Here is a 15821-nt window from a genome sequence, read left to right on the forward strand (position 1 = left end):
ACCAGGCTGCAGACAGCCAAAGTCAAACTTACCACCAGGCACCTACAAAGAAGTACAGATGAGACTGGGTGAGATCTGAACCTCTCTTCAAGCCTAACTATTTTTCCCACCTGTATAAGCTGCCTAAAGTATTTTTTCCCCTGTGGAGAGAGGGAAGGGAAACTCTATCCCACCCTCTAATAACAGCGGCGACTGACTATCCAGGGGAGTTTAAAATGTTGAAACAATAACCTGATTTTAACTGGATTTCTATCTTTCCAAAAGTTGAGGACTAAAAGATTTCCTATTTTTATTGAAGATTTGGGTTTTTACTTACAAAAAAGAAGTAAAATTGGAAAAAAAAAGACGATATATATCTTGGTTTTTTAAAAAAATCTAAACTGGTATGGGTGACACCTTGTGGTTAAACCTGATATTGATTTAAATATTGTAGAAAATGATTAAAAAAGAGATTAATTGGCTTAATATTTAGGATTTAGATTTATAAGGGAAATGAAAATTAACTATTAGGATTCAATTTTGAACTATAATATAAAAATGGACTGAGACAATAAAGGATACTTTATTAGTAAGTGGTGAGGTACTAGGATGAGAAATAGAAAATGTTTATGAAATAAAATAAGAATGTATTTAAGTAACTAATATGTGTATTTTAGATATGATAATTTTTATGTAGTGAAATAAAGGAAATTTGGGTTACCCGAAATTTAAATACTATGGATATTCAAGGTTAAGTTGAAATACCATAATGAAAAATTGAAAATTAGGTAAAATTTTAAAACAGGACATGGATATGTATAAGTAAAAATATATTGATAAATGTTTTAACTGAACGTGCTATAACTAGAAATGTACTAGCTTAAAGATGATATAACAAATATTAAGGGAAATAGAGAAGGAATTTTTGATGATGCAACCTGAGATTTTGTTATTGAACTATTGATTACCCAATCACCACGCTGCTTTCCAAATATTTAAATGTAAAACTGGAAAACCAATAAAATTTGTTTTAAAAAAAGAAATAGAATATAGTCAAATAGATAAGATATGTATTCTGAATACTGGACTTTGTAATGTATTATGATAATGGGAACTTTGGTTACTTAAAACTTGGAAATTCGAAATATTAAATGTTAAGTTAAATATTAATGGGAAATTAAAAACTGGGGAAAACTAATTAGGACATTGATTGTCTATAAAGACTGAATGTTAAAATAATAAGGATATGTATAAGCAAAAAATTGATAAATGTAAGACTGTCATTTTTATCTAATTGATTTAATAAGAATTGTATCAATTTAAACAGGAGACAGTAAATACTAAGGGGAAAAGAGGAAAAATTTAATGTAACAGCTTGAGACTTGCACTAAAGATACTTGTATGTCATTGTATTATCAATTAACCCAGCTGCCACAGGCTTTTCAAATACTTAAATGTAAAATTAGAAATAAAATAAAATAAAAGCTAGAAGAAAACCAAAAGGCATTTTCACCATTCTCTGTCTTCTAAAATAACATAAATTCTAAAATAAAAGAAATATCTCAGGATGGAAGGAGCAATAAAACATTAACAGTATGTTGGCTTGATAAAGAGTAAACCTAAGAAGAGAGCTTAACAGATGTGTTTCTGTCTTCTTTATGGTACTGAAAAAAACACATTATGGAGAGCAATCCTGAATGTCTAGTCTTGCAACAATTCACAAGGCATCAGATCTTCAAATTGGAGTCATTAAAGTGAAGGGTGGAAGCAGTTCTATCAGAGGATTTTTTAGATTCAGTAGGTGCACAAGTTTTCAGTCCATTTTTTTCTAGCCCATTGTTTCAGCCAATGGGGCAAGAATACATGACTGAAAGAGCCAATCAGGGTATAGCGACCACCCACTTCTAGAACAGTCAATGTAGGAAACATCATCCCAGTACAAGTCCATTCTGCCAATCAAACCACTGAAACCAGAACCATCAGTGGACTTGAAGGCACTATCAAAGTAGGTTTATTTGCCCAATGGAAATGCGAGAATAACACCTGTGGCAACTGCTAAAACATCTGGGCATTCTGTCTCAAGTACTATAGTCACCTAGAGTAACTACAACTATGTGTCTGGAAATTGAGCAAAACTAATGACATAATTACTAATTAGGAAACATAGGAAGTGTTTCAGAAAAGACTATACTTTATGGCCATATCTTCACTCTACAAAGTTCACCTATTGCCTGAACTGTTGAAGAACTTCTGTTTTTCTCTGTAATAAATAGCAAAACCCATATCTGGTACAGTCATCTACTAAGACTAGTACATACCTAGCTCCTCCTAGAGAGGGCACTATAGGACCAATTAAATCAGCATGCACTAACTACAAAACTCTTGTTTGTTTGCCTTGAGCTTTTCTTACTTACAGAATACACTCTGGACTTTGACTCCTTACAAATAGCGCAATAAAAACGTGTTGCATTTTAAGTCCCTCAGATAGGTCTGGCATCCTTTGCAGAACTCTAAAACTTGCATAACCTAACCTTCTATGTAATAAATGTACACAATTATTATGTGTGGGTGGGTGTGTAAGTGTTTATGCACCACCATCCTGCTGCTTTCCTAACACATATAAATTATCCAGCTTAACACCTTGTGCACAAATCCTCCCACCTTTCCTGATGAAGTTTTGTTTTGGTGAACTAAAGTGCCTTCTTGTAACAATTACCGGGAATTGTATTGGATAATGTGACCCGAATTGTCAGAGAGGAGAGGACATTCGTTCTTTAACTGTTGCCCATCATTTATTCACAGCTACTTTCACTTTGAACCTGCCAAGTAATGATTCTGCTCATTAAATGTTACATTAGAGTAATTAATAGCTCTGGTGTTTTTCTTAGTTGGGCTTTTCAGCTGGAGGTTGACCGCCACTCTCACCCTTCACTCACAAAAGCCCCTCACTTCTCTTTCTCACCCTTTGCAAAAGCCCCCTTCACATACCCGCCGACAAAAGCCCCTTGCTCTCTTTCTCACTTTTCGCTCACAAGAGCCCCCCTGCTCTCTCTCATATCCTAAACTCACAAAAGCCTCTCACTCTCGCGCTCACCCTTTGCTCACAAAAGCCCCTCTCGCAAGCACTCTCTTCATCGCTTCGCTCACAAAATCCTCTTCTCTCTCTTTCTCTGTGTTTTTTTTCCCTCTCCTGCCAAAAACTGCTCCTTTTATAGCCTCTCCTCTCCACCCTTCTCCTCCTTTTCCAGGTGCACCGGAAGCTCCGATCAGCATGTAGCCGTGCGTGCTGATCCTAGAGCTTCTGCCAAGCCCTGACAGACTGCAGTTCCAACTGATCTCCTCCAGGCCTGTGCAGCACTGCTTTAGCTCATTTCCTCCCTTGCTACACTTGCCTTGGGTCGCATACCACCTGCCAGGTGCTAAAGTATTACTGGTGGGAGGAAAAACTGCAAAGCTACTTCTCCAAAGATTATTGGCAAACTGCAAGGGAGTATGGAAATCGCAGGAACTGGCTCCTGCCAATGGGAAACTGCCCATTGCAAAACTCTTATGTTCACCATTTTCTTTGGAGCAGCTGCTGAGCTAAATTGAATTGGATCAACTTGCAAAGATTCCATAAATTCAACTGCATCAGAGACACCCAGAAATGTAGCACTGCCTGCAGATCATTTGTTGCAGAAGGGGGTTGTGCTCCTTAATGATTAAGTGGCTATAAAGAAGACAGTAATAGCTGTGAGAAAATGAAAGTGGGCTCAGCACAGGTTGACATGTCCTACAGTTTGCTGAACAGTGCTGAAGTTAGGCCTTACTAACACCTGTGTTTTACACCTGGCAGTATGAATTCAAAGCCAAAAGTATAAAGAAGAAGAAGGTGAATCTGTTGGTATCTGTAGAAGGTGTGAAAGTGGTACTAAAGAAGAAGAAGAAGAAGGTAGGTTCTTGATTTCTAAAACTTTTACCCTGTAGTACAGTTGATTTCCTATGAATTAAAGGAACTTAAAATAAATTTATCCCCCTCTGCGTAGATCAAATGTTTCTCTTACTGCTCTCATATAGAGAAACATATCACACTTAAAATACTGCATCCAGTTTTGCTCACCATATTATGAAAAAGATGTAGAGACTCTGGAGAGAGTGCAGAAAAAAGCAACAAAGATGATTAGCAGGCTGGAAACTAAAACGTACGAAGAATGGCTGCAGAAATTGGGTTTGTTTAATCTAGTGAACAGAAGGACTGGGGGTGACATGATAACAGTGTTCCAATATCTGAGGGGCTGCCACAAAGAAGAGAGGGTCAACCTATTTTCCAAAGCACCAGAAAGACAAGACAAGAAACAATGAATGGAAACTAATCAAGCAATCTAGAACTAAGAAAAAAAATTCCTAACAGTGAGAACAACTAACCAGTGAAACAGCTTGCCTTCAGAAATTGCGGGTGCTCCATCATTCAAGGCTTTGAAGAAGAAACCAGACAGCCTCTTGTCTGGAATAGTATAGGTCTCCTGCTTGAACACGGGGTTGGACTAGAAGACCTCTAATGTCCCTTCGAACTCTCTTATTCTGTTATTCTTTTTTCTGGTCAGTGGAATAGCACAAGGGTGGGGGAGCAGGGAAAACTGGATATGGTGTTCAGAGAAGAGCAAAATGACTGGGATGAGGGAAGGGAAGAAGGTAATTAGAAAAGGAAGGAAAGGAAAGAAAGAGGAAACCTCCCCAGGCATTACCAAAAGAATTAAAATTAATTAGACAAACAACAGGGATGAACTCAGCTGGCTGGGGACAGATAATCTTCAAAGGCTTTCCTGCTTTTCAGCTGCAGAGTATGCAGTCATATTCAGCAATATTTTCCATTCTCGGTGAAGGTGAGGACCACCTCTCCCAGGACAATGTAGCTACGAAAGAGCTTGGTCCCTTAGTAATACTGTCTAAAGGACATTCATAAATGTTATGTCACTCAGTGAAGCATCTGTCCTGCTTATACACAGCTCTCTTTTACAGAAGAAAGAGTGGGACGGGGATGAGAACAAGCTGCTGGTGATGCATGACCCTATCTACAGGTAAGAGATGTGAGTGAGGAAAGCACACAGGTTAACAGCATCATTATTGGCCTTTGGGAGAAGGAAAAGTTAACTAGCAGTGTGCATATTATAGGCAAGTCTCCAATGACTTAGACAAGGTTCTGTTTTGCAGACGGGGCTATTGAGAGCAATAGCAATAGCACTTGGACTTATATTTATTTTTTATTTTAATTCCATTTATATCCCGCCCTTCTCCGAAGGCTCAGGGCGGCTTACAAGCTTAGCAGTAGCCTTCATTGTATGTATATGCCTGCTTATTAGGGCTTTCACACACACCCCAAGCGGCATTATTAGAAAGTCAGCTTAATTGCCCCCAACAATCTGGGTCCTCATTTTACCTACCTCGGAAGGATGGAAGGCTGAGTCAACCTTGAGCCTGGTGGGACTCGAACCTGCACTAATTGCAGGCAGCTGGTGTTACTTAAGGAGGCATCAGCCCACTGCTCCACCAAGGCTCTATATACCACTTCATAGTGCTTCATAAAACTCTCTAAGTGATTTACAGAGTCAGCATATTCCCCCAACAATCTGGGTCCTCATTTTACCAACCTCAGAAGGATGGAAGGCTGAATCGACCTTGAGTGGGTCAGGATCAAACTCCTGCAATGCTGCATTTTAACCACCATAGCTCTTGGAGGGTTTAAAGAAGAAGGTAGAAAGTGCTGGTAGATAGCTGATCACTACATGGGTTTGTCTCTCTTTTCCCCAGGCCATTTTGTTCCAAGTGGTATGATATTTGCACACAGTCCAGAATGAATCCAGATTGGGACCTGAGACTAGGCTAGCAATTGGCAGAGGTTTCTAGGTCTTGATGTGACAGTGACAGCACTTTGAAGGATAGCCCCTATTTCAGTCTTCTCTTTTCACTAATCCAACTTCATGCTTTACGATATGAGCACTGTACAGGCAGAGGTATTTGTGAGATGGAATTCTGGAATTCAGATTATAATTCTATCGTGTTGCAGCTATAGCCTGCATGACAGAAAATAGTAATTGGTAATTGACCGTGTGCATTTTAAGTATCAACCGGTTCACTAAACAGAAATGGCTAGCGGTGGAATATTATTCCTGTCTATTAGTCATATTAGCAGATGGTAATAACGTATCGTGATTAATAAACTATCTGCTTAGAAAAGAGTGCACAAGTGGTAGAGCGAGGAAAAGGAATAAACTGCACAATAGTAATAATGTAAAGATATTATTATTTATATATGCCAGTATTAATTACAATCGATCAATGAAAACCCATACCTTGACTTGGCTGTCTTTTCTCCAAGACAATGATAAGACTAGCCTCTTTCCTATGTGGTATGTATACATGCACATATAGTTCTACTGTTTTTGCAGGATATTTTATGTGTCCCATGATTCCCAGGACCTGAAGATCTTCAGTTATATTGCAAGGGATGGTTCCAGTAACACCTTCCACTGTAACGTTTTCAAGTCAAAGAAAAAGGTACGTTGCAAATTGGCAAGTTATAAGCTTAGGGCCTCTTATAAATCCCTCTAACAACTGAAGGTCATCATCCCACTCTGGGGATATGGTGCATAGTTTGTATCTCTTATTTTCCTGGAGCCTATTTACATGGGAATTGTAAAAAGGTTTGCAGTATTTTCTTCTCCTTAGGTAGAGGAGAATAGGTGCTGGGGAAGGAGCTTTTTTGTACTTTCTAAACAACATTCTTACTTATGCTCTGTGTTGATGGTACTTGAAACCAGGGCTTTTTTTCTAAAAAAAAAAAAAAAAGGTGCCGGAACTCAGAGGTGCTCTCACTGGGAGCGATGCCGGTGTCTGTAAGAACCCCCTCTTGCTACGGCGTCACCACCAGTCTTTGGGCTCCCACCCCTGTGGCTTGGAGCCACAGGCCACGGGGATTCTCCTCCCCACAGCCGCTGTGGGGATTCCCCTCCCTGCAGTTGCCACGCCGCAGCCCATACTGAGCCCCCACCCGGAGCTGCTCTGAACCCCGACCCAGAGCTGTGTTCCTCGTGGCAGCAGTCTCCAGCGTTGAACAGCCGACGGCCTTTGGCATTGTCCCTGACACCAGCTGAAGACGCCCCAGCCACGGAGCGCTGCATCAGGCCACCCGGCATCTCCAGCACCAAACAGCTGATGGCCTCTGGCCTCGGCACTCATTCACTTACTGCCCCGTCACTTCCAAACGCAGTAAGTGAGTGAGCAAGTGGCGTTTGGAAGCGTTTAGAAGCGACGGGGCAGTGAGTGAGTGAATGAGCAAATGGCATTTGGAAGCATTTGGAAAGGTTTAGAAGCAACGGGGCAGTAAGTGAGTGTGTGAATGAGCAAATGGTGTTTGGAAGCGACGGGGCAGTAGTGAGTGAGCGAGCAAGAGGCCTTTAAAAGGGATGGAGTGAGTGGGGGAGAGACTGAACGAGGTGCCTTTGAAAGAGACGGAGGAGTGAATGAGAGCGACTGGAGACTTTTGTGAGCAAAGTGTGAGTGAGTGGGGGGGCTTTTGCGAGCGAAGGGTGAGAGAAAAAGGGAAAAGTGAGGGGGAGAAGGGAAAAAGAAAAGGCCCTGACTTCTGACTTGCTTTGTTGCAGGAGTAGAAGGAAGCATTAACATTGAACCTCAACTATTTACTTTTCTATAACATTATAAACTAGCCATTTCTATAACAATAAATGAATATAACCAATGAAACCCAGATGGCTTAAAATCATCTGTCATCACCACTTAGTCAGAAAGACTCTTTTTTTAACAGGGAAAATAGAACTCACAGTAATACGTTCTTTTGTTGGCAGGTAGAGCCATAGACTTGGCCTCTGCAGAAAACTCTCTCCCATCCTGTTTCACTCTCCTTTCCCAGAAGTGCTCCAAATTCTACATTCTGACACTGTGTTCCTGCCTTGATGTAGCTGCTTGGTTCTTACTGCTGCCATTACCTGTCTTTCCCGCTGTCCTTCTCCTTAAGTCTGAGGTGTGGGATGGAAAGGAATCCCATATTCTGTGTCCTCACTAGCAAACAACAATAATAAGCAAACACAACTATAGTACATTTTATAACACCACCTCCCAGGACTATAGTGTGACATGTGTGATTAAGGCATGATGGGGAATCTAATGATAGATAACACGATTTTTCTAAATTCAAAAAATAGTAAAAATTCACTCCATTGCTTTACATAGTCATCTGAAAATATAATTAAGGTTGTGTTAAAAAAACACAGTGTTGCGAAAATCACAGATGGATATCTGTTCCTGTTATAGATGAAACAATAAGTTTAAGGCTGTTTGGTGGAATGGATCTGCTATTATTTTTTTATCCCATTTATATCCCGCCCTTCTCCGAAGACTCAGGGCGGCTTACAATCTAAGAAGCACAAATCAATGTGCTTAGCAATAGCCTTCATTCTATGTATATGCCTGCTTATTAGGGCTTTCGCCCCACCCCAAGCGGCATTTTTACAAAGTCAGCTTATTGCCCCCAACAATCTGGGTCCTCATTTTACCTACCTTGGAAGGATGGAAGGCTGAGTCAACCTTGAGCCTGATGGGATGCGAACCTGCACTAATTGCAGGCAGCTGGTGTTACTTAAGGAGGCATTAGCCCACTGCTCCACCAAGGCTCTTAATATTAATATTAATATTAATATAAGACATCCTGCTGCACAGAGTTCCCAAAGTGTCTCAAATATATGATAACTGAGCTTGTATAAATAAAATAAGCACCAGAAACAAAAATAATGTAGTTATTCTTTCCTTTATTTCTGTTGATTAGTTTAACACACTGTTGTTGTTGTTAGTTGCGAAGTCGTGTCCGACCCATCGCAACCCTATGGACAGTGTTCCTCCAGGCCTTCCTGTCCTCTACCATCTTCTGGACTCCATTTAGGCTCACGCCTACTGCTTCAGTGACTCCATCCAGCCACCTCATTCTCTGTCATCCCCTTCTTCTCTTGCCCTCAACCTTTCCCAGCATTAGGCTCTTCTCCAGTGAGTCCTTCCTTCTCATTAGGTGGCCAAAGTATTTGAGTTTCAACTTCAGGATCTGGCCTTCTAAAGAGCAGTCAGGGTTGATCTCCTCTAGGACTGACCAGTTTGTTCACCTTGCAGTCCAAGGGACTTGCAGGAGTCTTCTCCAGCACCAGAGTTCAAAGGCCTCAATTCTTTGCCGCTCAGCCTTTCTTATGGTCCAACTTTCACAGCCATACATTGCAACTGGGAAGACCATAGCCTTGACTATATTCACTTTTGTTGGCAGGGTGATGTCTCTGCTTTTTAGTGTGCTGTCTAGATTTGCCATGGCTTTCCTCCCAGGAGCAAGCGTCTTTTAATTTCTTGGCTGCAGTCCCCATCTGCGGTGATCTTGGAGCCCAGGAAAATAAAATCTGTCACTACCTCCATTTCTTCCCCATCTATTTGCCAGGAATTGAGAGGGCCGGATGCCATGATCTTGGTTTTCTTAATGTTAAGTTTTAAGCGAACTTTTGCATTCTCCTTCTTCACCCGCAACAAGAAGCTCTTTAGTTCCTCTTCACTTTCTGCCATTAGAGTGGTATCATCTGCATATCTCAGGTTGTTGATATTTCTCCTGGCAATCTTAATTCCAACTTTAGATTCATCTAGCCCTGTCTTTCTCATGATGTGCTCTGCATATAAGTTAATAGGCAGGGTGACAGTATACAGCCTTGCCGGACTCCTTTCCCAATTTTGAACCAATCAGTGGTTCCGTGTCCAGTTCTCACTGTTGCTTCTTGACCCGCATATAGGTTTCTCAAGAGACAAATAAGATGGTCTGGTACTCCCATCTCTTTAAGAACTTGCCACAGTTTGTTGTGATCCATACAATCAAAGGCTTTAGCATAGTCAATGAAGCAGATGTTTTTCTGGAACTCCCTAGCTTTCTCCATGATCTAGCGTATGTTGGCAATTCCTCTGCCTCTTCGAAATCCTGCCTGTACATCTGGTAGTTCTCGATCCACATACTGCTGGAGTCTAGCTTGTAGGATTTTAAGCATAACTTTACTAGCATGTGAAATGAGTGCAATGGTGTGATAGTTTGAACATTCTTTGGCACTGCCTTTCTTTGGAATTGTAATGTAAACTGATCTTTTCCAATCCTGTGGCCACTGTTGAGTTTTCCAAATTTGCAGGCAAATTGAGTGTAGCAGTTTTACTGCATTGTCTTTTAAGATTTTGAATAGCTCAGTTGGAATATTGTCACCTCCACTAGATTTGTTGTTGCTCAGCTTTCCTAAGGCCCACTTCACTTCACATTCTAGGATGTCTGGCTCAAGCTCAGTGACCACCTCATCGTGGTTATCAGGGATGTTAAGCTCGTTCTTGTATAGTTCTTTTGTGTAATTTTGCCACCTCTTCTTAATCTCTTCTGCCTCTGTTAGCTCCCTGCCATTTTGGTCCTTTATCATGCCCATTTTGCATGAAACATTCCCTTCATCTCTCCAATTTTCTTGGAGAGATCTCTAGTCCTCCCTATTCTATTGTTTTCTTCTATTTCTTTGCACTGTTCATTTAAGAAGGCATACTTATCTCTTCTAGCTATTCTCTGGAATTCTGCATTCAATTGGGTGTATCTTTCTTTTTCTCCCTTGCCTTTCGCTTCCCTCCTTTCCTCATCTATTTGCAAAGCTTCCCCAGACAGCCATTTTGCTTTCTTGCATTTCTTTTTCTTTGGGATGGCTTTAGTTGTTACTTCTTGTACAATGTTGCAAACCTCCATCCATAGTTCTTCAGGCACTCTGTCTATCAGATCTAATTCCTTAAATCTATTTGTCACCTCTACTGTGTATTTATCAGGGATATGATTTAGTTCATATCTGAGTGGCCTACTGCTTTTCCCTACTTTCTTCAGTTTAAACCTAAATTTTGCAATGAGAAGCTCATGGTCTGAGCCACAGTCAGCTCCTGGTCTTATTTTTACTGACTGTATAGAGCTTCTCCATATTTTGCTGCAGAGCACATAGTCAATCTGATTTCTGTGTTGACCATCTGGTGATGTCCATGTGTAGAGATGCCTCTTGGGTTGTTGAAGAAGAGTATTTGCGATGACCATCGTGTTCTCTTGACAAAATTCTGTCAGCCTGTGCCCTGCTTCATTTTGTACTCCAAGGCCAAACTTGCCTGTTATTCTGGTTATCTTCTGGCTTCCTACTTTAGCATTCCAATCCCCCATGATGATAGGGACATCATGTTTTGGTGTTAGTTCTATAAGGTGCTGTAGGGCTTTATAGAACCAGTCAATTTCATCCCCTTCAACACCAGTGGTTGGGGCATAGACTTTGACTACTGTGATATTGAATGATTTGCCTAGGATTCGAACTGAGATCATTCTGTCATTTTGGGGATTGTATCCCAGTATTGCTTTTCCTCCTCTTTTATTGACTATGAAGGGTACTCCATTTCTTCTGAGGGATTCTTGCCCGCAGTAGTATACATGATGGTTATCTGAATTAAATTCACCCATTCCTGTCCATTTTAGTTCGCTGATTCCTAAGATGTCGATGTTCAGTCTTGTCATCTCTTGCTTGACCACGTCCAGCTTTCCTTGATTGATGGATCTTACATTCCAGGTTCCTATGGAGAAAAAATCTTTACAGCATCGGAGTTTCCTTTCACCACCAGATACATCCACAGCTGAGCGTCCTTTCGGCTTTGGCCCAGTCGCTTCATTCTTTCTGGTGCTACTAGTACTAGCCCTCTGCTCTTCCCCACTAGCATATTGGACTCCTTCCGACCTGAGGGGCTCATCTTCCAGCGTCATATCGTTTTGCCTTTTGGTACTGTCCATAGGGCTTTCATGGCAAAGATACTGGAGTGGGTTGCCATTTCCTTCTCCAGTGGATCACGTTTTGTCAGAACTCTGCTATGATCTGTCCGTCTTGGGTGGTCCTGCACGGCATAGCTCATAGCTTCATTGAATTACGTAAGCCCCTTCGCCAGGACAAGGCAGTAATCCATGAAGGGGAGTTTAACACATTAAGATAAAATAAATTCAGATTACACAAAATTGAGTGAGATAGCTCAAGCCTTAGAAGGTAGAAATAAAACTCAAAAACCATCTTAGATGGGTTAGGGAAATTGGTGAGAATAAAAGAAAATGTCTACACAAGTAAGGAATTTCTTTGAATCAGAAGGATTCAATTTTACCCATACAATTTTACTTGCTTTTTTAGTTTTCTAGAAAATCCAAGCTTAAATCTGGGCCTGAAAAATCTTAACTTTCCCTTTCTCTTTATCCCAACACATCTTTTTTTTAAATTTTCATTCCACTTCAGCTCTCTCAGTTTCAGCTAGGCAAGATTGTTTTTTTAACTCGGACCAGGAGGGTTAGGCAGATTCCCTTCTTCTTAATAGAGCCAGAGCATGTCACATAGCCTGTTCTGAGGCAAAGCCAATGTGTTTTGGTTGTCTGGGATGAAAGACACAGAGAGGATTACCTTTACACATTGGCTATTGCTGAGAATTATGGAAATTGACACCCCATCATCTGAAGGTTGGTCAGGTTGGAAAACACTGTTCTGTTTCTAGGTTTAAGTTGCATTACTCTTAAAGATGCTGAGCTTGTCAGCTGGAGAGCTGACAGCCTGGGTTTGAGACCTGAGTTTCCATGCAATGGGGGGGAGCTCCCATTACTTGCCCAAACTCCTGCCCACTTAGCAGTTTGAAAGCATGCAAATGCAAGTAGATTAATAGGTTAACTTTTGTGGGAAGGTAATAGCATTTCATGAGCCTTTGGCATATAGCCATGCTGGCCACATACCACGGGAATTGTCTTCGGACAACATTGGCTCCCTAGACCAAGAAACAGAGATGAGCACCATGCCCTAGAATCAGACACAACTGACAGAGAAATCTTTACTTTTACCTTTTATTCTTAAAAAAAACACCATTTAAACCTAAATGACACCATAACTTTTATGACAGTTATTATTTGCTCTCTGGGGATATAATGTAGGAATGGCCACTCCAAAAATGTATTCCTTGTTAACGCCTTCATGTCTAAGTGACAAACTACATATTATTGCAAAAATGTATCTAGCTTGTTGCTTACTCAAAATTCAGAATAGTGTTATATATCTGCCTTCTGATTCAGGTAGAAGTTTATAAGAGAGTATCAGGTAAGTCCACCAGTATATATCTGAAACAAACTCAGAAGGAACAGCTTAAAGTCGAAGTGCAGCTTCTCAGTCATTCAGTACAACATTCAATGCACTGATTTGCAAATTTAGAAAACCCATCTGTGATTCTTTCCATGTCACTAAACAGCAAGACTCCAAAGTTGAAAGGGAAGAATGTAGGAAAATAAGCTCTTCGGGAGCAGATTATCTAATTATGTTGAGACAATATGTTGGCTACAGAAATCAGAGAAAAGCATTACATGGAAGAAAGTGGATTATTACCCAAATTGACACTGGTATTGTACCTAACTGAATATTAAGAGAAGGGACATAGATCTTTCCCCTCAGAAATAACTGTACCTTGGTCTTCAGAGGGGACGTTCTTATTGCTCTTTTTCTCTCTACCTTGCAGAGTCAAGCCATGCGCATTGTTCGAACAGTGGGGCAAGCATTTGAAGTCTGCCATAAATTGAGCCTTCAGCATACACAGCAGAACGCTGATGGCCAAGAGGACAGTCATAGTGAAAAGGCCAGCGAGGATTTGGAAGCACCAGGTAAAAAGACAACAACAATGGTGGGAAAGGTTCTCTTTCTATGAACAGAAAGTTGAAGTCCCAGACAGACAGGAAAAGAAGTGGCAAAACTTTATTTGAGTGAAGAATGGGTTCAATGACTTGCCCAGAGCAGGTTGAAAAATGCCCTCAGCCCTCGGATACAGAATTGAAAGAGTGGAGCTAATCTTTCTCTGCATGGAAATAATCTTTCTTTGTGGGCCTACTGGGACTTCACTTTTGCCTCTCCTAAACCAGATGTTAGGACCTTATCTTAGATCCTGCCTAGATTGCTGTAATAATTTTTGCTACTGATAATTTCTCATAGCCTGTGGTTTGACTGAACCTGTACCTATCAACACTACTGAGGAAACAGATATTGATGCCGTGGACACTAGTCGATCAGGGAGTGATCACTTGGAGTTTACCAGGGGAGTGACGGACCTTGACGCTGTTGGTAAAGAGATGTCTGGTCTTCTTTGCAGCAAGGTATACGTCTCCTTGTCAGTGATGCTTCTGTTCAAAGAATACAGCTCTAGGAAGAGTGCTTGAATAACTCTGCCTTTTATAGAATCAAAAGTCTAACTGACACGTGGTCCACTACCTTACAGAGCATAGGCTATCCTAATCCTGAAGTGAAAGTAATCAGGAAAATGAATCAAATGAAATACCTATGTTCCTGAACTGAAAAAAAAAACCCAATTGTTTCCTTTTCTCATTGTTCATGAGAAATTTATCATTTCATTAATGGGAATTATCCATTCATATTTAATATGTGGGAAGTATGAGAAATATTGGTCGGCACTTTGGCGGGTCGAATCCCGAGTGCCGCGTAACAGAGTGAGCGCCTGTTACTCGTCCCAGCTTCTGCCAACCTAGCAGTTCGAAAGCACGTAAAAATGCAAGTAGAAAAATTGGGACCACTACGGTGGGAAGGTAACAGCGTTCCGTGCGCCTTTGGCGTCTAGTCATGCCGGCCACATGACCACGGACATGTCTTCGGACAAGCGCTGGCTCTTCGGCTTTGAAACGGAGATGAGCACCGGCCCCTAGAGTCGGAAACGACTAGCACGCATGTGCAGGGGAACCTTTACCTTTATGAGAAATATATCATTCATTGGAAATAAATCGATCCTACACAGTAGAGCCTTTCCCAAAGGAATGGTATGGTGATACATGTCAGCCCATTCCCAATGTTCTCAGCAGATGATCTCTGTTCTTGATGCTACGCAATATTTGAAAACTGTGTACTTCAGAAGCTCAGCTTTTTTCTGTTTCCCTGCCAGATGTCTACACCTTCTCCATCTCCTCCTTCACTTGATATTGGCAGGAAACAATGATATTTTAAAATCTCTGATGTTAAGATGGCTACCTACCTAGATGATAAATTATATTAGCCAGAATGAGTAGAATCTGATCCTCTTGGGTCGAAGCCTCTGCATCATCATGGTTGGTGCTGTTACTTTTTTTTTAATCGGGCAAAGAGAAAGTAGTATGGATGGTTTCCCCAAAACTATGGATGAGCTGGAGGAAATTGTCCTGGTTAGTGATGTTGCTGAGCTATATAAGCACCAGAACCTCTGTGGTCTCCTTCCTAAAGTAGAGTGTAACCGTGCTTTGGTTGTGCCACTGTAGCTGCTCCCCTCTGCCTATTGGGTGGGGAAGAGTTATGTTCCTGACAAATAAAAGATGTATACTGGGGTATAGGAAAGTCTAAAGTGAATCCTGCATTGATCATTGCATCTGCTTTTTTTCATAGGACTTGGTTCATAAAGAGAATATCTTCATGGCTTCTCCTAAAATGCTTCTCCCTTCTTCTTCTACCCAGTTGCCTGAACCAGAGGTTCCCCTCTCTGCTCATCACCAAATGCAGTTTCTGCAACAGCTTTTGCAGCAGCAACAGCAACAGACTCAGTTTGCGGTGGCTCAGGTTATTATCTATTTTGCAGGAAGATCTAATTGAAGAAAAGACTGCATAGAAATCCTATACAAAGTCATCTGAACTGTGTTAGTGTATGAAATGTTCCAGCCTGAGCTTGGCTAATAGTTGCCTGTTCAATTGCAGTTCTTTAGCTAGGAAATAGCAAAAGATTTAAAGGAATAGAACCCTAGA

General features: G+C 41.0%; 1 protein-coding gene across 1 annotated transcript in view; it reads left to right on the forward strand.

Moving 5' to 3' along the window:
* LOC310637201 (carboxyl-terminal PDZ ligand of neuronal nitric oxide synthase protein-like) overlaps positions 1 to 15821 on the forward strand; it is a 78459-nt gene that overhangs the window by 32662 nt on the left and 29976 nt on the right. The window contains 7 exon segments of the mRNA XM_083357542.1: positions 3815 to 3910; positions 4965 to 4967; positions 4969 to 5036; positions 6405 to 6513; positions 13570 to 13711; positions 14037 to 14197; positions 15468 to 15638. Coding sequence (XP_083213668.1) covers positions 3815 to 3910; positions 4965 to 4967; positions 4969 to 5036; positions 6405 to 6513; positions 13570 to 13711; positions 14037 to 14197; positions 15468 to 15638 — 750 coding nt within the window.

This window comes from Vipera ursinii (genome assembly GCF_947247035.1).
Source record: "Vipera ursinii genome assembly, chromosome: 3".
Lineage (NCBI taxonomy): Eukaryota > Metazoa > Chordata > Lepidosauria > Squamata > Viperidae > Vipera > Vipera ursinii.